This window comes from Achroia grisella, unplaced genomic scaffold (genome assembly GCF_030625045.1).
Source record: "Achroia grisella isolate CSIRO2021 unplaced genomic scaffold, CSIRO_AGI_Agris_v1 utg660, whole genome shotgun sequence".
Classification (NCBI taxonomy): Eukaryota; Metazoa; Arthropoda; class Insecta; order Lepidoptera; family Pyralidae; genus Achroia; species Achroia grisella.
In genome coordinates this window covers 2,002,945-2,027,814 of record NW_026712984.1, presented here as the reverse complement: position 1 = coordinate 2,027,814, position 24,870 = coordinate 2,002,945, and the positions used below count along the sequence as shown (strand labels likewise).

General features: G+C 34.8%; 2 protein-coding genes and 1 long non-coding RNA gene across 3 annotated transcripts; 1 reads left to right on the top strand and 2 right to left on the bottom strand.

Annotated features, from left to right (window-relative positions):
- Nucleotides 1-249: 249 nt before the first annotated feature.
- LOC131849569 (uncharacterized) lies at nucleotides 250-823 on the bottom strand. The gene is made up of 2 exons (XR_009357802.1): nucleotides 533-823; nucleotides 250-449 (listed from the first exon to the last, which is right to left on the bottom strand). It is a non-coding gene; the product is annotated as an uncharacterized LOC131849569 (long non-coding RNA).
- A 13,124-nt stretch (nucleotides 824-13,947) lies between these two features.
- Nucleotides 13,948-15,135, bottom strand: LOC131849670 (lipase 3-like). The gene has a single exon (XM_059199781.1). The coding sequence runs from the start codon at nucleotides 15,133-15,135 to the stop codon at nucleotides 13,948-13,950; it is 1,188 nt and encodes a 395-aa protein (XP_059055764.1).
- A 5,517-nt stretch (nucleotides 15,136-20,652) lies between these two features.
- Nucleotides 20,653-24,036, top strand: LOC131849669 (uncharacterized). The gene is made up of 3 exons (XM_059199780.1): nucleotides 20,653-21,217; nucleotides 21,260-22,605; nucleotides 23,545-24,036. Exons 1-3 carry the CDS (start codon nucleotides 20,653-20,655, stop codon nucleotides 24,034-24,036), a joined length of 2,403 nt encoding a protein of 800 aa, XP_059055763.1.
- The last annotated feature ends 834 nt before the right edge of the window (nucleotides 24,037-24,870 follow it).

Genomic DNA, 24,870 nt, shown 5'->3' with positions numbered 1-24,870 from the left:
CTTCAACAGTTTTCAGGCGGTGCTCACGAGCCCAAGCAAGCCTTTTCTTTTTCATCGCCTCTGTTAATCGGGTTTCTTAACTGGACGATGACCTATCAGGCCTTCCTCTGCCAACCTTCGCTGTACAGTTCTTTTTGAAACACGTATTCCAGATTCCTGTACTATCTGAGTTAAAAATCCAGCACTTTTCTTTCTGTTTTGCAAGCAGATATCTCGAATTTTCCTATCGGAACGTGTTGTTGTGATACGTTTTCTGCCACATTTGCCTTTTCTTTTGGGCGAAAGTGGCTGATTTTGATCTAAATTTATTTTTATTTTATTGACGGCAGATTTCGATATCCCGGCCAGTTGTGCTATCATCCTCTGAGAGTGATTTGTGTGTAGGAGAAGGGTTTTAACCTCGGATTTTTTTCTCGGAGTCAAATCTACCCCTCGACCCATAGCCAAAGCTGAAAAAATAAAAATAAATTAAAATTGTTCTAAAATCCGCTCCAAAATACTTTAATTTTAATTATAGTAAAATATTACTTACTTGCAGGTATTGATTATTTCACAAAACCACTAAAGAACTGTTTAAAAGAATAATTTACGTGTTTCACTTTTACACGTGTGAACGACTGTGTGTCTCTCCCGTCATTAAAATATATTTCCAAAATAAACAAATCTCTCAGCACTTGAAATTCACTTTGAATTTGAGTTATAGAGACAAGGTGAACATAAAAACATATCAGCAAAAAACTTTTACCACTTAAAAACGTAGTCAAGACCACTTGAAGAACAAAAATTATAAAAAATGTGACTGTCCCTATTAATTTGGCAACCCACTGTACATCGTCTCGACCAACAACATCATATCATTCACCCGCAACAAGAGACAATGTACTACAAAGTTGTTTCTACGGGAACCTCTGTCTACCCTATTCCAGTTGCCAAGCAGCTTGCTTTTTTAAGCTATGTTTTGGCTTGAAGAGATTGAGATAAGGCTGTGAAATTACAGAGTGCCTAGGATGTTGACATTTTATTCCTGAGGAATGGAAACGCAGGAGACATACCATAAGCATCACATAATGACATAATATATATATTGTAAAATAATGTATAAGACGACAGCTATTGTATATTTTATTATAAGTAACTATCTGTTCCCATGGTTTCGCCCGTATGAAATTTATAGCCTATGTGTCATTCTGATGCATAAACTATATTATTGTAGAGTTTCATCAAAATCCGTTCAGTAGTGTTTGTGTGAAAGAGTAACAAACATCCATCCATCCATACTCACAAACTTTTGCATTTATAACATTACTAAGATCATTATGAATAATGTTATTGTTGAAATTATAAATTTCTTCTAACTATTTATATGCTCAGAATGTAGCTGAATATGATACTATGTGGGTATTTCTAAGAACATTGTAACCTATTCAAAGCAAATAAATTAATAGACGACGGTTATCTATCTTCTACTTATAATCTGGTAGTCTTGATTGCCATTCCAGAAACAATATTAATTTATAGTTTTGATATCAATGCTTCATAATAATCATCATATAAATAAAACAAACTTTTTTGTCATCGTCGTCGAAATTCAAACTTACGACCTTTACGATTTATTAGTAAACCACTAAGCCACAGACCTCTCACGAATAAGTTGAAAATGTATTTCACGCTTTCATGAACTGCTCATAAATACTTTAAAGTCCAGGTGGTTTTGTACAGTGCAGTTTCAGAGGAGCATAGCCTTTGCAATGAGTTCACTACTGTAATACTTCTAAGAAACTGCAGCGAACAGTTCGTCATTTATAACGTGCAAAATGTTTTGCAGTACTAAATCTTTCTATTTACAGTCTGCTTGAAGATGATTTCATATATTTTTTACTTATTTTAATTTTTTCGCGTTTAGTACACATTATTAATAGAGTTAAACGAATTTTAACATGAATAAATTTAGGGTCGCCTCTCGCCGTTTCGATTAGGATGCATTAGCCATGGTCATGAGCTAACTGCAGTAACCTTAACAGCATTTTTCTCTGTTTATGCAACATTTTTCACTGATACTTCGCTTCTATTGGTCGAGTGTAATGTTATTTACATTAGAGCCTTCCTCGACAAATGGACTATTCCACACAAAAATATTTTTTCAATCGAACCAGTAGTTCCTGAGATTAGCGCGTTCAAACAAACAAACAAAGAAACTCTTCAGCTTTATAATATTAGTATAGATATAACACATCACATATTAGAAATCAACACGTTACATTTTTAAGTAATTGAATTGGTAAACAAGCTGATTACCAACCTAATTGTAACCATCGCCTATGTACTTGAATTGGTAAACAAGCTGATTACCAACCTAATTGTAACCATCGCCTATGTACTTGAATTGGTAAACAAGCTGATTACCAACCTAATTGTAACCATCGCCTATGTACTTGAATTGGTAAACAAGCTGATTACCAACCTAATTGTAACCATCGCCTATGTACTTGAATTGGTAAACAAGCTGATTACCAATCTAATTGTAACCATCGCCTATGTACTTGAATTGGTAAACAAGCTGATTACCAACCTAATTGTAACCATCGCCTATGTACTTGAATTGGTAAACAAGCTGATTACCAACCTAGTTGTAACCATCGCCTATGTACTTGAATTGGTAAACAAGCTGATTACCAACCTAATTGTAACCATCGCCTATGTACTTGAATTGGTAAACAAGCTGATTACCAACCTAATTGTAACCATCGCCTATATACTTGAATTGGTAAACAAGCTGATTACCAACCTAATTGTAACCATCGCCTATGTACTTGAATTGGTAAACAAGCTGATTACCAACCTAATTGTAACCATCGCCTATGTACTTGAATTGGTAAACAAGCTGATTACCAACCTAAATGTAACCATCGCCTATGTACTTGAATTGGTAAACAAGCTGATTACCAATCTAATTGTAACCATCGCCTATGTACTTGAAAACACACTATGGACGTTACGTTATCATGAGCCGCCTGTGCCACTCATGTGTTGTCATTCTAGAGTAGTAAGATACCATACCTCTATTCTGTCATATCATTGCCTTATTTCATTCAATCGAAAGTCAACTTTTTTCTTTTAAGTAAGACTGTACCGGCAAAGACGTTTCTTTATACATATAGGTATAAGTTTGAGATAATTTACAATCTGTAATCTCAATCTCAATCTGTTCCGTTTTTGAAATCAATTAAATTGTTTTAATTGATTTCAAAAACGGGTGGACTTCTTTAATTTAATTATAGATATATATCATTTTAACGTTTGCTACCTCAGAACTCCGTTAGTTAATCGACTGAACTTACTTGCGTTATCTAAGAGAGAGCAAGATTTCAAAAGAAATAAATTTTCCCCGTCTTTACAAGATTTTCATTGATACTCCGCTGTTATATGTAGAGTAGCATGATGTTATATAGAACACAATCTTTCTTGATAAATGGTTTATCTAATACTAAAATATTTTTTCAATCCGAACCTTCTTGAGATTAACGCGGTTAACCAAACAAACAAACTCTACAATTCTACATTGGTAAAGATTTGGAAAAATCATTCATTTGAAATCCTTGATAACCTACATCGTTATAAGTTACTTACACTATATATTATTAATCTCTCGTTTTATATCTCTGAAATTAATTCTTAATCCTTTCCATAAGGACTCAATAATTGGATTTTCTACTTTAGTTTCGTAATAGGATAGTCGATCGTTTACATGAAAGAATTAATCATTTTATGTACTGACATAAATTCTATTTAGAAATGTAATTAAATGAAAATCGTATTGACTAATTAGCTGAGCTTGTAAGGACTTTCTGTTTGTAAACCGACAGGAATATAACCAATATAACATTTTGAGTGAAGCTTACTACCACAGATTAATTAAAATAGGTTTATATAGGTTATACACAGACAAACATACAAAATTTTAGGCAAATTTTGGGTTCATTAAATTAGTAACTAATATTTTTCCTCAAATAGCTTTCATGTACAGACAGATGATATTTTTATAAGTATAGATGACAATAGGCAGACAATGAAATGGGAAGATGACATGAAATCAACTGAGGGCCCAAAATTAAGAAGAGTTGTACAGGATAGAAACCAATGGAAGTCCCTGGAGGAGGCCTAGACATACTGAAATTATAGATTTAATGCAAAATAAATATGATAGTTAAAATAATTGTATAATTCGAAATAATTGGTTTTATTTATTTTATTTATATTGATGACTAGGCATGATCATTCGTCATTCTAAATCCAAAATGGCGGAATTGAAGACAATTTTAAAAATATTTTACGTTTTACTTTTATAATATTTATAACACCAAAAATGTATTAAACACTCAATGCAAGAAAATTGGTACGAGATAAGATTAGTTTGATTAACCTTTGTTTTTTATACCGTATACTATATACAACTGTTAAATCATTATTACGTATATATACAAATACGTATATATAATATATATATATATATTAGTCGTATATAGTATACGGTATATATTATACGGTATATAGTGTAAGGTAGCGATCCAAAGCGTTCTGTCGACCCTTAATCCAAATCTTAATACTTATTTTAACACAGTTATTTACAGTATGGAGGCATACTGTAGTGTAGTTATTAATCTGTAGAGACAACCTCGTCAAATTTATTTCACAAAATAAGTGTATTTGGGGAAAGGGAATTGCTAGTAATGATAGACGCATAGGTAGCAATATACTAACTATATCAGCTTGACATCCACGCGGTACCCCCTGGAAACCATTTTGATAAATTCCTAGTAATTTGCTATAAGAGGCTGATCTGACCTCATATATTATGGTTACCATGATCTTAGTTGTTAATAATACCTCAAACTACCTCAATATGAGAATATATTATTACATCACATTACATCCATGATAACTTTTATACGTTGCTATTGCTTAGAACTCAGTTGTAATGTCCTTCCAACATAATTTGTCTTTTATTCTACTACACTCTACACTTTTCCTTCTGTACCCAAAAATAATCTGAAATAGATTGCTTGAGCGGCAAACCTTTACCATACTCTCTTTAAATTATTTTTTTGTAAATTATATACATATATTACACATCTTGTAATATAAAAAAATCTGATCCGTTAATAAATATGTACTAACATTATATAAGTGATAATAGGTATATCTGTCTGACGATCTGTTTCTTACATTATCGTATTTAAATGGCTGCATGGATGTTACAAAAAAATAGCAATGCAATTTGCACGCTGAAACGTACACGTCTTATCCTTTACATAAAAAAAAAATTACTGCTAAATCTCTTCCAAAATATTAAAATAGGATATTCTGTAACCGCCATTAAAAAAACCATTTCCTGTCCCAGTAATGTTATTCCTATCACAAAGAAATGACCCCTAATTCAACTTGACCCTTTAGGCGTTAGTTACGTTAAGCCAATAAACGAGCTCAATTCTGTGTTAATTGGTTAAGACGTCAAAGACCCGTTCAAGTTCTAATCTAGCCAGATAAGTGGGGAAACGAACGTTTTGATGAAGTTAATAAAAAAGTTGAATTCACAATTTTTTTTACACCATTACAAAAACTATTATAAAATAGCCGTATAATTATCGTGCGACCTACTCATTGTTTTTATTACCAAATTTGAAGTGAGATATAAGGTTAAAGTTCTAGGTTTTTTTCTCAGACTACTCTAATGCTGTTGGCCGTAGCTGGCATTTACAGCTTCACCGGACGATAGGGGGCGAGTACAGATGGTACTCCAAACCCGCGGAAGGACTTATGGAGTGGCTGAAGGCCAACTCTCGCCTGACGGATACGACTTTAGCCTGAGGACACCGCTAGAATTCGAAACTTGGTTCAAGCCGTTGTAATATCGATCCCCGTTTGAATTGGACGGACGATCGATCGGAAGAGAGAGGTTCTAAATTATATATTTTTTTTTATAAGCACGTTTCCTCCTTGAGATCTCGTTATACGATGTGACAATTTGTCGACCATTTTCCCCCGCCTCCTTCTTAATGTGTGAAGTAATTTATGTGTGTAATTTGTACAATTTAACTCTCTTAATTAATCTTGGAGAAATTTGACTTGATAAATTTGTTTCAACCCACATGTACTCATATGTAATGACTTTATTATAGTGATTATAATAACTCTAAATAATTCACACAGCGCCATCTAATTCCAAGCTAAGCTAAGCTTGTGTTGTGGTTACTAACGATAGATAATTTAACTACATTTTTGTATATATTATCTAATATATAAAATTCTCGTGTCACACGTTTCGTGTTTATACTCCTTCGAAACGTCTAGACCGATTAAATTAAATTCAGTAGGTCTGAGAATAGGTTTATAACTAATTAGTATACCCCTAAGTGTTAAGGGTGCCTCACCCCAATTTTTTTTTTATTTTACGACAAAATTATTTATTTTTATTAAATGGCATTAAAAATACATACAGCCTTCAATTTTCACCCTTCTACCACTAACCCCTATTTTTTAATAGCAATACTTATTTATATGGTAAAACAACGTTTGCCGAGACAGCTAGTAGTATACATATATAAAAATATACTTACATTAATATAAAAAACTCTGACTCATAAGTACATAATGTATGCACCATGTGACTTTTGTGACCATGTTCTTCACCGCTAGACCACTGCGGCATAATAGGTGTTAGCAGCGACTTTTACCCCTGTTTTTTTTTTAATAAATAGCCATTATCGTGGTATATAGAGTCGCATAAAATTTCATTTCAATCGTTTCAACAAATAGGTAAGAAACAGAAAGATTAAGATACTCACTTTTGCATTTATAATAGTAGTGTGTATTTATTCATCACCTCAACCCGGAAGTCGTCCACTGCTGAACAAAGGCCTGTGTGTGTGTATGCTATGTGCCTTTTTTTTTATAACACAGAGGACAAACGAGCATGCAGCTCACCTGATGGTAAGTGATTACCGCCGCCCATGAGCACCCGCAACACCAGGGGAATTGCAAGTACGTTGTCGGCCTTTTAAAAAAGAATAAGCTCTTTTCTTGAAGGTTTCAATATCGTATCGGTTCGGAAACACCATTGCTGGAAGGTGATTCCACAATGTGGTGGTGCCTGCTTGCCATAGTGTGTATTTATTACTTATATTTAAAAAACCTACTATAATTATGCTTGACTGTTTGACTTACCTCTTTGTCTTCCTCAGAAGGGATAAAAAAAACGTATGTAGGAATATTTTGCGATTCAAACAGATTATTTAGAAGCATTCAGCGATCGCATATATAAAATATATGTAAGCAGATGTTAGAGGATATATGGCTTTGATTTAATAACGTCAACGTTTAATTTGATCTGATCTCGAGAAGACGTACGATGGGAGGGAGGAATGAAGGAGAGAAACAACGGATTCGATATTAGAGAACAAGTACGCGGTGATTTATTGGTTTTATTACGGTTTCATACTTCAGAACGAAAAAGTTATTATTATCAATCGGGCTCTGACCCGTTGCTTCACTCATGTTCTCTATATAAATTACACACTCATTTGATCCGTATATTGATAAATGAGCAAGTATAATTCTTTATTTCTTAAGTATCCTTACATATAATATACTCGCAATGACGCAAAATCTGTTCGTGTCATAAAAAAAGAATTGAGCGAATTCCTTCATAATTTTTTAGTGATTAATTTTTCGCAGAATTTGTATACATATAACTTAAATTGAAGTGTGTGTTGTAATATTAAAATAACTGTTTTTTTTACTACATGCATATGAATATAAATACCATTTTTTACAATTTTTGTCTGTCTGTCTGTCTGTTTGTTCCGGCTAATCTCTAAAATGTCTGGACCGATTTTGACGGGACTTTTTTTGGCTTTTTAATTAGCTGATGTACTAAAGATAAGGTAACTTAGACTAGTTTTGTTTTAGAATATTCTCTAATTAACTTTTTTGTTAAATTCCAAGCGGACGAAGTGTAGTTATACATATAAACTTTCCTCATCAATGTATCTATTGCTAACAACTGCATTAAAATTCGTGGCGTAATTTAAATGTTAAACTCTAAACTAACATAGCGGCAGCTACTTCATTTTATACTATGTAAAGATACACTATGGTAGTTAGTACAGGTTACTTTTAAATGCAATACAGAAATATGACGGCATGTGTTCTGTCCCAAGCCATAAAATAATTAATTAAAAAACGTTTTCTTTTTTAATTTAAATTTTATAACTAGCCAGGTAATAAAAATGGTTAGGTGGATTTTATTTAACTAGGGTTTGAAATTACCATAATAGATATATTTACATAATTATGGTCATATCAAACCATAATAAATGTAATAACTTATATTATACAAAATATATGATAAGACTGCCTGGATTCATCCTAGCACTAAAATCGATTTTATATTAAATTTTAAGAAAATTGATTAAGCACTTTAGTCGTAACTAAGTAAACAAATAAACAATTAGATAGATACTTTAGAATTTTTTTATATGTTTCGCTAGCTATCGCTTTCTGTTTTTTTCTGATATATAATAATCTATATCCGTCCCCATAATACGGTCTATCTACATATCAAATTTAATTAAATCCGTTCCACCGTTTACAAGTGAAAAGGTAAGAAACAGACTGACAAGGACATTTTGCCACAAAATGGTGTCCTTGATTGTCCCTGCATTGCTAAAACAAATAACTATAAACGCATCCTATAAATTACCTCGCAGTAAAAAGTATTCCTTATTTACAAAAAAGCAATTCAGAAGCAATTTGGGATGCTTCTCAACCATTAATAGACTAGAAAATAACTATAATATTGTAGCAAAGAGTTCGGATATTGACGTGTTTTCTGATTTCTCCAAATTCAAGTCAACCATTCAAGAACACATATTGAAACAAAAGTCAAACCCGTTTCATTAACACTATTACGTTGAAATATTATAAATAAAATTACTTAAAAATTATAGTGATGTATTTAGTTTATATGACACAATGTAGAAAAACAATATAATAAAAAATATATGTCAAAAATTGTATATAAAAATATATGGTTTAAAAATAGAAATATCTATAAAAAGAGGTCTGTCGCCAACATGCACTGTTAAAATTAAAACTAAAATTTTAATATTTATACACATATAAATAATATAAAAAAAATCTGTATATAGAAATAAAAAGATGTATACATATATAAACTTCTGTAAACATTTAAGCATGCCGTGGCAACCAGTAATTAAGTCAACACTATATACCTGAACTTTTTGCAAGTTATAATAATTGTAACCTCATGGTGTATGTCTTGTTGGTCGCTCAAATAAATAAATAAATAAATTTTGACAATATTATTAAAAATTACAGATATTTTTTATCACATTTTTCTCACGTTTAAATAGCAGTACATTTCTACAATTACCCAGATATTTAGTTTGGTACACTGCTTACGACGCAGTGCTGCACGAAATAGCATATATTTGAAAACGCTTCCGAATTATTAAGTAGAAATTTTCACAGCATTCTACAAATTCGCGCCTTATAAAACTACATGAGGCATGCAACGCTGAATTTCATCTTAGGCTCTTTACACACGATGTGTTACTTCACGCATTTACCATCTTTTATCCTAAAAAAATCATCTGTTTGTAGGGAATCAGTACGACTTTTATAATCCTATTGTGTACTTAATATCTGTAGCTTATAAATCAGTGCTAGTTGGTGGTCTGTATTGAAATGTCGTACCTGACCTATCCAGGGTGGATATAAATTGGAGCACCATTTTATTTCACGGACCAGTCTTGGTACACTTGAAGGTGCTGTCCACTTTATGGTTGTGTGAAGATTGCGATGACAATCCCAGCATCTATGCATGCTTATAGGTCCCATAGCAGCAACACCGAAACTGACTGACTCATTAAACGTGTCCAAATGGCTACAGATTTTTTGCTCCAACAGATTTCCTCCGCTGAGGTTGTGATTCTAAGTGACTTTAATGTCTAGCGTAAATGGCTCGGTTCACGTACCACCGACTATGCGGGGAGATCTGTTCATGGCTTTGCTTTGGCATATGGTTTGCCTCAACTGGTTTCCTCGCCTACGCCTGCCTGATGTTGTTGACCATATGCCTTCACTGTTGGACCTCCACGCACTACCAAATTGTGGAATCACCTTCCAGCAATGGTATTTCCGAACCAAGACGATGTTGAAACATTCAAGAAAAGAGCTTATTCTTTTTTAAAAGGCCGACAATGTACTTGGCAATTCCCTTGGTGTTGCTGGGTGCTCATGGGCAGCGGTAATCATATATAAAGTGTAAAAATTATCTCTAAATGTAATCTAATTATACATAACTAACGTATATTTGGTTGGTAATTGCTATATCACAAATAGTGGATGTTTATACGAAGTCACGGGAAACAACGTAACCGTATTATATATACTTTATTGTACTTTTAAATACAAGATTTTAAATACATGTTACAAATTTTTATAGCAAAGGAAGACTTATCTATAAAAGAGAGATCTCCTCCAATTAACTCAAAACAGCGTGACACAGGAAGTAGTGTGTGGGTCACGGGAGTGCAAATAATAAAAGTATGAAAAGACAAAATAAAAATAAAAATTAATATATCTATTAAAATAATGTGGGCTATATACTAGCTTTATATTACTCTTCATCTCTTATTTCACCCCTCCAGATTTATTGAGCCGACAGATAACCTTTATCCTTTATTTTATTAGGTCCGTTTAACCATTATAAAGAAATAAATAATAATTTGTCTGTAATAAACGACACTTTCATCATTTTGTCATTTGTTTTGTCGATTAGAAACAAAAAATCAATTTATATTACAACAATTTAAGCTCAATAAAAACAAACTTCGTGTAGAACTAGCTTAATATTCCCTCGAAATATGTAGGAATTTGTAGAAACGCGAGTGTTCAGAATTCCGTGTATCTAACATAGTAAAGTTATATGACAAACTGTTTTGTGTTTCAAATTATGTTTATTATGAAGAATAGACGTTTATTTATATTTTATTCATTGTTTATACAATTCTGTGTAAAGATAGACAGTTCATGACTATCCTCATACTCTTTAATAGAATAACATTTTTTTTTGCACTTGTGACCATAAATGTCTAATAAAAAACAGAGGCATTTAAAATTCAAATTCAAAAATCATTTATTCATGTAAGACATTTTAGCCGCTTATGAACGTCAATTTTTTTAGTTCAGTATATAAATCCAATTGAGAAGAACTGGCAAGAAACTCAATTGTATTACTTTTTTTTAAAAGCCAGTTTAATTACAATATATATTATATAGGTGTCTATGTCTAACATTAAATGAAAAGCCTTAATAACTATTGCCGTGTACGCTCGTCATTCAAATAGTCGTTTAGTGAGTCTTTGCTCTCCGGAAAAGTAACTCATGCCTATGGTGCTGCTCATATGTGACAGTTATCGCTTATCATCAGCTGTGCTATCAAGTGGTTTGCCATTCCAGTTACATAAAAAAGATGTAAATAATTTTAGTTAAACTCGTAGTGAAAAATAAGCAAATGATTGCAACTTATTCTCTATCAAATAAGTAATTTGCAACAGCCACAGTAAATTAACATTTTTATTTATCGTTTAATGAAAAAGAACCAAATATTTAAAACTTATCTATACATATAAATAAAATTGGAGTGTCTGTTTGTAATATTTAAATAACCGTTTTTTACTACATGCATATGAATACAAATGCGGTACATACACCAAAATATTTTTTTTTTACAATTTTTGTCTGTCTGTTTGTTCCGGCTAATCTCTGAAATGGCTGGACCGATTTCGACGAGACTTTTATTGGCAGGTAACTAATGTAATAAGAAGTAACTTAGGCTAGTTTTATTTTAGAAAAATAAAGTTAAATTCCACGCGGACGAATTCGCGAGTGCAGCTACGTTATTATAAAATTACTTATTACTTGTTTATTATAGTATGTAACACTGATTAAATGGCATGTAAACCTTCATCTATTTGTTTTATGTGCGTGATTTAAGTTACCGATACACCACTCTTACAACTCATTAACAAAGAAGTTGTTTTTCTGAAGCGACTGGCTGAAATTGGTGAGGCAGAGGTGCCCAAGTAGAAGTGTTTACATCAACTCTACCTCTTGTATTATATTACTCATAAACCACTAAGGATTCGAATATGATTGGGTACTATATGACTGGTATACTATTCTAAATTAAGATACGTATATCTCCGCAAACAAAGATGAGAGACACAGCTAGTAAAAACAATAAAGAAGTATGCCGTAAATTATTCTGCAACTCACGCACGTTAAGTCACGTAGGTAGATACTCTTTATCAGCACCAATGTACATACAGCAATTCTTCATTTCCTTGAAATTTAATATGTATGAAACACTCTCTGCTCACCGCAGTCTTGTCACTTTTGAGTTTCTTTTATTACTACTATCTATGCAAAATAGACGTTACTAATGTTATCTATAGGATATATTAGTAATATAATCCATATTATAGTATTCATTTGAATAAAAACAATCATAATTAAACAAAACCACTATAACAAATAGTGAACTTGTGAAAATAGTGTTAAAATAAGAATTCATAATGTGTATTGTTACATTAGAATACATTTTGTAATGAAAACTGTGAAATTACATATTAAGATTTATATAATTGTATATGCAAATAAATCTAATCTTCGAAATAAAGATGGGTGAATCATGTTGTCAACTCAAGAAGCGGTGGTTGTGGGCAAACGTTAAGGTCTGCCTCGGTGTCACTGTTAGTCAAATTGTAACATCTCGGCTTGAGTTGTACAAAAATGGAAATTAAATAAATATTATAATATTAAAGTAAATTAAAAAAGGCACGGACGAATATGTCTGTGGAAAAATGTATTTAAATATAAAAAAAAAAAAAACCACTAAATCATCGAGGTCGTCAGAATGTCAATAAGGTTAATCTCCACTTTCCTTAATTCTTGATTATTTTATATTACATTCCTTGTAAATTTAAGAACTACTCTAAATATTAATATATTATATTCCAGTAATGTTGCACTGAAAATTTACTTTCTTCTATGTCGCTGTGATAAATAATTGGCGTGACTTCATGTTTATCCTGTCATCCATTGTTGTTCCGCCAGCGTATACCGTCAACTAAGGCCACTTTAATCTTTTTATTTAATATCATAATAACTGATCTTAACTGTACTTTGCTCGTGCATTCAATTATGATCTTCACAGAAAAGTCTTCTAACAAACTCTCCGGTGACAAAATACCAGTATTAAACCAAAAATTTATCCAAGATATGGTATTAGTGGGCACATAAACATATGTGGGCACATAAAATGTTACGTCCTCCACAACTTTGACAATGCCTCTGACTACCCAATCTAAGATAACAGTCGTAACGGTATGAATATATTTTGTTTATTGCATACCAGGTACTTGGAATATAATAAATTTGATTGCATAACTTCCACTACAAATTCAACAGTAAGGTAATTTGCTTACTTTATTAATTGCTTTGTTAATTCAATTATCGAAAATCAATGAGTACGTTGCACGATAATTATACGGCTATTTTGTAATAGTTTTGAAATGGCGTAAAAAATTCCACTTTTTTGTTAACTTCATCAAACTGTCCACTGTTTCTCCACTTATCTAGCTAGATTAGAATTTGAACGGGTCTTTGACATACATTGGAATAATAATACATATTTTATATCGAAAAGTTAGTTATTGCATGATTTGGAGATATGGAGATAGGGACGTACCCTAGTAATTTAATGGTAGATAAAGTATTAATTCTTACTAGATGTTTCAACTAGATATCAGTATGCTCAGATAAATTATCTCGACTAGTGGGACCCTGTATCTTTCTATTAAGTTAATTCTTAATATTTTTTGCAAGTAAATCTAATACAGTATCATATAGAAGTATCTTAACATCTCTGGCGAACACATAATCAGAATGACTAAACTGTAATAGAGGTACTTTAATTACTTCTTTAACATTTCCTAGTTTCTTCTTAATTAACTCTACACTCGTAATAGGTGTCACCCGATCGAAAGGAGAATAGAATATTATCACAGGCGCAGTGATTTTCTCTAGAGGATAATCAGGAGGGGTTAATTGTCCATATTTCTTTAAATTTTGGACAGTCCCATGATCGTACTGTGCAAACTTACTCGACAGATATAGCTGTCCATAATGCAGAACTTGCCTAGTAGAGCATCCTGCAGTAAAATGGCCAAAAATGACAGGTGCCGCTGTGGCATTTATTTGGGCAAAATCAGCACCGAAAGTAAGATATAATATATTCCCGCATATCAATGTTGCAGACGCAGGAGTTGAGCAGTATGTATCTGTCAAATATTGCATAAATCCGTTCCTGGGCAGAAATTCATACGCACCTATTGCATCTATGAGTGCAGTTTCCAATGGATTGACAAGTGGAGCGAATATATTAAATATAGGAACTCCAAACATAAACGCTACAGCAGACAACGCTATCATGACGTTTATTTTTTTATTGTATTCCGGCAATTCTGAACAAAGAACGAAAAACGTTGTCGAGCCTTGGGAATAGCCGATGTATGTTAACTGTTCCTCTCCGGTTTTATCTAGAATATAGTCAATCATTGCTGGCAGATCATAGCGGCCAATCTCATCCCAGCTGAAGGCCCAAAATTCCTTGCAAGATGGCGACAGGCTGACGTGACGTCGGGAATGTACGTTGCCTCGAGCGTTACCCAACCAGACATCGTAGCCGGCATCCGCCAACAAGTAGGCGAGTCCACTGTTAGATCCGATGGTCAAAAAGTCATCTGAACTGCAGTAAGTACCGTGCATTAAAAATACTGCAGGTCCCTCATTCGGTATCGGGAAGAATGTCAGGATGTATCCGTCGCTAGTCGTAACCTCATGTTGTTCCACAGGGTAACCGTATTTCTTTAGTAATTGCGTTATGTTTAGATCTTTGTCCTCACAGTCTGCTGACTTTTTATATTCCTCATATAATGTTTCAAGTATAGACTCATTAGTCTCAATAACATCTTTTAAATATCCAAACATCTTACCAATTGTCTTGCCTACCTCCTCTGGGATTTCGTTAATATTTTTGTCAAATAAGCTACATTGCTCACAATTTACTATATTTGTTAAATTAAATAATAAATATGATATATACATATATTATACCATTTAGTAACAACATGCCGGTAATGAATTTACAAATACTGCTGCCATAACAAAAGTGAATAAGTATGCTAAATAAAACTATTGTATACTTACCAGAATATTGTCACAGCAGGATGCTTTCAATTATAATGCAAGTCACAGTGAAACTTCGTTTAAGTTATTAAGTCTTTTGTTGAAAATATAAATCTAGTTTTATACTATGTACCTAGAATAGCTCAATGGAATCTTCTTTCTAAAGATAGATATCTATTTTAGTATCCTTTGTGGTACTACGACTGATTTAATCTTATTGCATGATTATATTTGACCCAAAAAATTAGTGCTTGTTGGTAGTTTGTATTCACACGTTTCGACTTGTAAATGTAAACTTACAAGGATTATTTAAAAGAGCAACACATAAGTTTCTTGCTCGTTCTTCTTGTGATGAGACAGCTTTCCGAACGAGTGGTAGATAAAAAACAAATTGTTATGACTATTCAAAAGTGTAATTAAGTTTATTCGAATAAATGATTTTCTATTCTATTCTAATAATATCGAGGTCTAGCTTGTACAAAGTGTTGTAGTTTTATTTAATTTGTGTATAGGTAAAACGAAAAAAACTAGGTATACGGAGAAAATATGTTCAGAAAGTATTGACATAACAGAAATGAATTATAAAATAAGAAAGTACAGTTATAGAACATTAAATTTAGAATAAAAAATATATGTCTAATTAGCCAGTTACAACACAAATCTGTGTGGACACCTCTGTCTTATACCATTTGCCAAAAAGCTTAGTACTTCAAAGTTATGATTCGGTTAAAATATGTAATATAAGAGTGAAATTAGGGGGCATACAAACTGAATATTATTATCTCCACCCTCACGAGGCTCACCTATCAGAAATTACCACATAAGGAAAAAGCTACTTAGTAAAATTGCGTTTATCCCAATAACAGAGTTTTATTGTAACATAAGATTTAGTTAATTAAATTAATATTCAAGGACGCATCTGTTTCATAAAAATAAATATTAAAACTATAGATGTGTGTTTAATATCAACACCGGTATGAATACTTGAATTTTCGTTAATTTAAGGGAGTCATGCCATATGACAGCCTGGTTTTTAGGGATTTTTTAGGATTTTTTTCTAGGATCAGTGACTAGATAGAGCTTTTAGTTTATTGACATGTATTTCGACAGTATAAATATAAATTATAAGCTAAAATTATCATATAGAATATGAGTTACAGCGTTCTGAACACCGTCTCGAAAAAATAGGTTCGCACTTCCTCTACGGTTCCGGCTGATTAGCTCATCTGAAACAAAAAAACTTTGCGGCGTTTTAACCTATCAGCCTAAATACACGGAATGGACTATTATCAAATGAATACTTTAGATTCATACAAAAATTAGACTTCAGGTAAACATTTGAAAAAAAAAGTTGCGAATATTTAGTTTTTTTTTTGTTTTTTGTTATAAAAATATAGTAATTTTGGGATTTTTTTTATATTAGTCCATTCCATACGTTTACATGTGCTGATGTCAAGTCATTCGATCAAGCCGTTTTTGTGACACGATGGAGGAATGTTTGAACACAGTTATGAGAAAAATGCGTTTAAAGTTTTAAGTTCGCTTAAAACAATGAAAAACTTAACTTACCCTCAATCCGCGATGCCTGGTCCATAGAACATTCCTTCCTCTTCCTCTTGAAACTCTTTCAAAGCTCAGCTCTGGAGTCAATCCTGGCTTGTGTAATCACATCACTTACGCGCCGCTCAGAACGTGATATTCGCTTTTTATCATATTTCTCAACATAAGTATAGGATTCGCGGCCAATGGAGCATCTCATAACCGTAAAACACTATAGTAACTACACTACTACACTATAGTAATCATAAAACATTAGTTTTAAAACACCTTCAAAACGTTAATTAAAGATGATTACTGATAAGTAGCTATGAATTTCAACTATCTTGGGGTCAGAATGGAGATACTTAGGAGCAAAAATCCAGATCAACGAATTCAAAGACTCTATGATTATTGTTTTGTGTCTCTGCTCCTAAACAATGAATTAGTAATTCGTCTTTCAATAAATCTTCGAAAACAGGTTTGATAGCTTCAGTTATTAGGGGTTTATTGTGATGAAATTGGTTCTACTCATTCTTAGCTTCTGCCTTATGCTATTTACATTTTCTTGGCCTTCTGGACAAAATTGATGTTGAGAGTTTTCATCTGAAGAACAATTGTGATAATACTTTCTTTTTTTACTACGACCAGGATGAACATTTCCACTCGTACTTCCTTTCCGTCCACTCATTGTTAAAAGAAATAATTTGTAGTTGGTACGCTCTTCGAAGCTAAACCAAGATTAAAATAACTTTAGTAAAGTATTTAATAATTATAGAAATTTTTAAGCCTGTAAAAACTGGTCTAAATTTATATAAACGTATATATACACACTGTTTGCGCCACAACTAGTTTAAATGCACATGTCGTGTAATAGACAAGGACAGACATACTCACGATCTAGGGCCGAAAGGAGCCGAGTACGCCCGCGCCATCGATGGAAAGAAAGATGGCGTTTCTTCTTCGTTTCCCGCTCGTGTCTGAGAAACGCCGCTCGCACATAATTACGTTTTATAATAATTGAATCACTACGATTTAATAAACTATTGAATTGTCAAGGTGTATATAGATAGTGTGCAATATTCAAGGTGTATATACACTAATTTCCGCCGCGCGTGTTGTGTGTGTGATCAGTTCATCGATCATCATCGTCGTCGATCATCGATTCCTGCACCAAGACGCCATAGCAGAAAGCCAGGTACGCTCGTAACTCCTTACTTTGCCCGTGATCTGTGACGACAGTCTTATCGAAGGAATATATCTCTCGGGATACATATCCCTAGGGAACCGCTTTAACATTTCTTGGCCCGTTGCGAACCGGATATTTTGCTATTTTTTAAATTGAGTTACATTTAATAACGTACCCCTTTTGCTATTTATTCGCAAGGTCCTTCGTTTAATATTATTATTAAGAAACCGCTTTCAAAATTGATAATATAAAATCCGCTTATTTAGTCTTATATTACTTATTTGTTTCTCAGACATACCCGCGTAGCCATATAGGATTGCCTTGTTATTTCTTTATATTATACCGCAACCAAGCACCTATATGTGTAATAGTTTATTATTTATAAACATATTTATTATATACCGCTATAGAATACCATATGATATCCCGCATTCCTCTGTATTATCTCTTTAGATAATAAATATTTATATCACCGCATTTATAGTATAGTCTTAAAATTGTATCCTATAACTATATTATACATAATATACTTGTACATCCCGCACACCTATAATATACAAATATAAATGTCTATATCCCGCATTCCATTATATTTTATATAGTAATCTACGCAACACTTAACCGTGTTCTCGCTACATACCTACATATAATTTTTATTTTCGTTACTGTCCGCTTACGCTGTCTATTGACAGGTCACTGTATAATTACCTATAGTTATATTGCGTTAAATCATTAGATATGTCACGTAAAGATAAAGATGCGCCTACCTTTTCACCTAGTCGTCAACTTATTATGTTAGAAGCTAAACGTAATGCTTTATTTCAACGAATACAAAGTATTTACGATAAGTCGAAGTCGGCTACGGAATCGGAAGAAAAAAGACGTATGTTTCTTAGTTCATGTATAACCATCGATGACGTTCGTAATAAGTTTCAAGATGTACTTGATGAATATAATAGTAGGATGCTTGATGAGAATCCTTCTGCCGTACCTAATTTTCATGTATATGACTCATTTGAAGATTTGTTTTGTTCAATTAAACAGACATTTTCTGATCTTTCTTCTGCGCCCACGGGTGGGAATTCGTGTGGGATAGATGCACCTGTATCTAGGCCCAGGCTCCCCCCCCTGGAATTAGTCTCCTTCAGCGGCAATTATCAAGATTGGAATTTATTTTACGCTAGTTACAAATCTACTGTCCATGACAACCCTCACTTACAAACTCAGAAAAACTGTATTATTTACTGGGTAAGTTATCACCCAAAGTACAATCGGTATTTGCAGGTATTACACCCTGCGCCGAAAACTATGAAATTATATTTAAGTCTCTGCTTGATAAGTATCAAGATATTCACGTTCTCGGTTCTAATTACTTAGACCAGATTTTAAATCTTAAATTAGGCAAAATGCCTTCCGCCGCAAGTTTTCAATTATTTATAGATAAGTATGTCACCGCCGCTATGTCGTTAAAGGGCTTAGGTATAAAACAATTATCCGATTTCATTTTATTATATATTGCAAAACGTAAATTCGATTCAGAAACATTACGCGCGTTCGAATTACACTCTTCTATAACAAAATCACGTGATTTTGACGGATTTATTAATTTTATAAAAACGCAATGCCGCATATATGAAAATACACAACCCGCGCCCGCCACCAGTACAGAGTCAAATAAATACCGCCCGCCTACTAATAAATACCGCCCGCCTGCTAAGTACCCGGACCCGCAGTCTTATGTTTCAAGTGTAACACCTATAAAATGTTCACTTTGTAATAGTAATATGCATGATCATTTCTATAAATGTAGTGCATTCGAAAAATTGTCACCTCTCGATCGTTATAAACATATTAAAGCTAACAATTCATGCGTAAATTGTTTAAGTACCAAGCATAAGTCAGGTGTTTGTACATCAAAATCTTCGTGTCGTGCATGTCAAAAGCGCCATCATTCTTTGCTACATTTTGTTACGGATCGGGGCTCGCTGCCCGCGCGCGATGCGCCCGCGCCCCGTAGTAGCATGGCCTCACCCCCGCTCCCGTCACACAGTGGCGAGGCCGTGGCCAAGCAGAGTGGTCTGTCACTTTGCGCGCTCAGTAACAAAACTGTGCTACTAGCAACTGCATGCGTTATTGTGTATGACGCATTAGGTAAACAACACTTAGTTCGATGTTTATTGGACAGTGCGTCCCAAAGTAATTTTATTACTGATGAATGTTGTGACCGCTTAGGTTTATTAAATGAATTAAAATATTCATCTACGATGGTAAAGGGTATCGGTGGCTCACAAAAAAACGTTAAGGGTTCAGTAGAATTTAATATATTTTCTCGTTTTAATTTTAATGTTCACTTTAATATTTCCGCGCTTGTTGTTGACCGTATTACGGACAGTTTGCCTTCCGTTCCTGTCAATACCGCCGCATTTTCACACATTAAAAACCTACCGCTGGCAGACGGCGAGTTTGCCATTCCTAGTAATATAGACGTACTTATAGGTAGTTCTATATTCCGGCACTTGCTATTGCCGGGTATTGTGCATAGCAAGCATCGTAATATTCCGCCTGCGATACAAACCGTATTAGGGTTTGTAATCATGGGTTCCGTACCCACTTTTAATTCCGCATCGCCTAATTCCGCATTATTAAATACCGCATATACAACGTCATGTTGTTCCGTGATTCATGATCGTATGGACACTCTCTTCCAAAGTTTTTGGGAATTGGAGGAGATATCCGCGCCGCCCGCTCAGAGTGCCGATGATCTCGAGTGTGAACATTATTTTCGCGCCACCACTACTCGTGATGATAGTGGTAGATATATCGTATCCCTGCCGTTTCGAGAGGACGTGTTCTCCTTAGGCGACTCTTTCGCTGCCGCACATAGACGTTATTTATGTCTAGAACGTAAGTTGGAAGCGTCACCTCATTTTCGTTTTTCTTATAACGAAGTAATTCGCGCATATATTGATAAGGGCTATTTAAGTCCAGTTAAATCGCATCAAGACAATTCACTTATACCCTCGTACTACATTCCACATCACGGAGTGCTACGAGAGGATAAGGTCACCACTAAATTGCGCGTGGTTTTAGATGCCAGTTGTAAAACGACATCTGGTCGTTCGTTAAATGATATATTGCATAGTGGTACCAACCTACAGGGTGATTTATTTAGTATTTTAATTAACTTTCGTCTTTTTAAAGTTTGTATTTCCGCCGACTGTTTTCAAATGTTTCATCAAATAGTTGTACGCGAACCCGATCGTAGGTTTCAGCGAATTTTGTACCGCTTCAGCACCGATGATCCTGTGACTGAATATGAATTTAATCGTGTATGCTTCGGACTGAGGTCGAGTCCATTTCTCGCGCTCCGCGTTGTTCAACAACTAGTTGAAGATGAAGGGGATAAATTCCCTGCTGCTGCCGCTGTTGCTTCGTCTGCACTATATATGGATGATATCGTATCTTCTGTTATGACAGATGAACAGGCTATTACCATTAGCAACGAACTTATTGCACTTTTTAAAATGGCACAGTTTGATCTCGTAAAGTGGACGAGCAGCTCCCGCGACGTGCTTGCTCACATCCCGGATACACACAAAACCCTCAGTGACAAATCATTCGATAATTCCACCCCGCACAAGATCTTAGGTCTATTTTGGGATAACTCTAATGATTCTTTTAAGTTCAAGGTAATCACGCCAGACGCTATATGTACTAAGCGCGCTATTCTCTCCGCTGTTGCCCGTTTATGGGACATTTTAGGTTTCGTGGCTCCCGCTATTTTGTACGCCAAGCTCCTTATTAAGGAACTCTGGTTGTTGAAATGTGATTGGGATGCTCAACCCCCGCATCATATCATCGCAGCCTGGAGACAGTTCTGTTTAGAACTGCCCTCGCTTAATAGGCTTCGCATACCGCGACACCTAGGTGTGGTTGAGGATTGTCAATTGAATATTTTAGGATTTGCTGACGCTAGTGAACGTGCTTATGGCGGTGTAGTCTACCTACACATTCAGGTTGATAGTAAATATTTTGTTCAATTATTATGCGCCAAGTCAAAGGTCTCGCCTGTAAAAATTGTATCCATCGCGAGATTAGAATTGTGCGCAGCCGTATTACTCGCAAAACTACTTCGTAAGGTTGTTGATACTATCGCACCACGGTATCCTGTGAATAATATATACGCCTTTAGTGATTCAAAAGTGGCTCTTTGTTGGATCCACTCTTCTCCGCACCGCTGGCAAACTTTCGTTGCCAATCGGGTAGTACAAATTATCGATAACGTCCCGGCAGACTGTTTCTATCACGTTGCTGGTTCCGATAATCCTGCAGACTGCCTGTCTCGTGGACTCACACCAGACAAGCTAGTAAACCATCCGCTATGGTACACCGGACCTTCATGGGTATTAAGTAACCCGGCCGAGTGGCCACTTGCTGTTAATCACGACTTATCGAATGAAGACATTCCCGAACAACGGACTGTTATACACACATTAATTTCAAATACCTCTGAATCATTACTTTACGCGCTATCTCAACGCCTTTCTGTATATTCTAAATTATTACGGACTATTGTTTATATATATAAATTTATTAAACGCCTTCCTCGTAATACCGTTATTACGAGTGAAGACTTAGATTTTGCTGAAATAAAGTTAATCCGCGCCGTGCAAGAAGTATATTTTGCACATGAGTTTAATAATTTAAAAAATAATAAATATTGTTCTTCCGCTTCAAACAAGCTCCGACCATTTATAGACAAGGACGATGTCATCCGCGTCGGTGGTCGCTTGTCAAGTTCCGCTGAGGATTACTGCACTAAGTATCCTCTACTTTTACCGCGCCGCGATCATGTTATCGATATTCTTATCGATTTTTATCATAAGAAGCATCTTCATGCAGGACCAGAGTTACTTATGTCCTTACTCAGGCAGAAGTACTGGATCCTGTCCGCTCGCCGCTTAATACGTTATCGCATTCATAAATGTAACGCTTGTTTTAAAATAAAACCGCGCCCTACGTTTCCACTCATGGCCGATCTACCGAGCCACCGCGTCACTCAAGTTGATAAGGCATTTACGCATGTAGGCTGTGACTATGCCGGTCCCTTACAGTACACACCTATTCGTGGTCGGGGGGGTAAAGGCCGCAAAGCATGGCTATGTATTTTCACTTGTCTGACAACCCGTGCTACTCATATTGAAGTTGCTACTGATTTAAGCACGGTTAGTTTCTTATCCGCACTTAAACGATTCTTATCTCGCCGAGGCCCGATAAACTGTTTATATACGGACAATGGAACATGTTTCGTGGGTGCTCGCAAGTATCTTCGCGATTTATATAAGTTTCTTGATGAATATCGCCCGCATTTAGAATTAGAACTTTCAGAAAATCGCATTAGTATGAAATTCATTCCTCCCGCTGCTCCCCACTTCGGTGGAAGTTGGGAAAGCATCGTAAAAATAGTTAAAAATAATTTATTTAAGGTGATAGGATCACAAATTCTCTCTTATGAGGAACTTATAACAGTGCTTTCTCAGGTTGAGGCACTTATTAATTCGCGTCCACTCACAGCTAGAAGTAGTGACCCCGCTGAGCCGTCTGCTCTTACGCCGGCTCATTTTTTAAATACTGTCCCTCTTTCATCCATTCCTGCGCCAGAAGCCAACACGCACGATTTAAATCAACGCCATTCCCTTCTGGATAGCATTGTACAGTCTTTCTGGCGCCGGTGGCGAATGGAGTATCTGCATCAATTGCAGACACGCGCTAAATGGAATCTTCCACCAGTTCCCATTAAGGAGGGTACTGTTGTAATTTTAGTAATAGATAACGCACCGCCCTTTTCATGGCCATTAGCTGTCGTTGAAAAGGTACATCCTTCCAAAGACGGAACTACGCGAGTGGTCACTGTTAGGACTTCAAAGGGTAGCTACCTTCGCCCGGTAGTTCGTTTGTGCCCATTGCCGCATCAATAGTTATATATTTAATATAAGTAAAATTTAGATTTAGCTTAGTTATATATAACTTTCATTCATATATCGTATTCACATAACCTCAGATAACTTCCCGCTTATGATTAATCTTATACGCATTAATATACCGCTCATTTTATTTATATATATCTTCCGCATACTGCTATTCATTTCCCAGTGGTATATATATGTATATTTTTTTTAAAGGCAACCCTTTAAGGCCGGGGGAATGTTTGCGCCACAACTAGTTTAAATGCACATCTCGTGTAATAGACAAGGACAGACATACTCACGATCTAGGGCCGAAAGGAGCCGAGTACGCCCGCGCCATCGATGGAAAGAAAGATGGCGTTTCTTCTTCGTTTCCCGCTCGTGTCTGAGAAACGCCGCTCGCACATAATTACGTTTTATAATAATTGAATCACTACGATTTAATAAACTATTGAATTGTCAAGGTGTATATAGATAGTGTGCAATATTCAAGGTGTATATACACTAATTTCCGCCGCGCGTGTTGTGTGTGTGATCAGTTCATCGATCATCATCGTCGTCGATCATCGATTCCTGCACCAAGACGCCATAGCAGAAAGCCAGGTACGCTCGTAACTCCTTACTTTGCCCGTGATCTGTGACGACAGTCTTATCGAAGGAATATATCTCTCGGGATACATATCCCTAGGGAACCGCTTTAACACACACAATAACACATGTGCTAACTGCCCGGACTCCGACTACCAACTCAGCGCTCCGAACAGCTCCTTCTAACTGCTGTATCTTTAAAACGACTTCGAATTTAAAAAAAAACACTTTACCATATTATAGACATGTTAAGAAAGC

Bases quoted from the DNA above. Each gene is read 5' to 3' on its own strand.
- LOC131849670 (XM_059199781.1), bottom strand. From the start codon at position 15,135: ATGTTTGGATATTTAAAAGATGTTATTGAGACTAATGAGTCTATACTT.
- LOC131849669 (XM_059199780.1), top strand. From the start codon at position 20,653: ATGGGTTCCGTACCCACTTTTAATTCCGCATCGCCTAATTCCGCATTA. The intron at 21,218-21,259 runs GTGATTTATTTA...GTCTTTTTAAAG, and splicing joins TAGTGGTACCAACCTACAGG to TTTGTATTTCCGCCGACTGT. The intron at 22,606-23,544 runs GTATATTCTAAA...AATTTATTTAAG, and splicing joins CGCTATCTCAACGCCTTTCT to GTGATAGGATCACAAATTCT.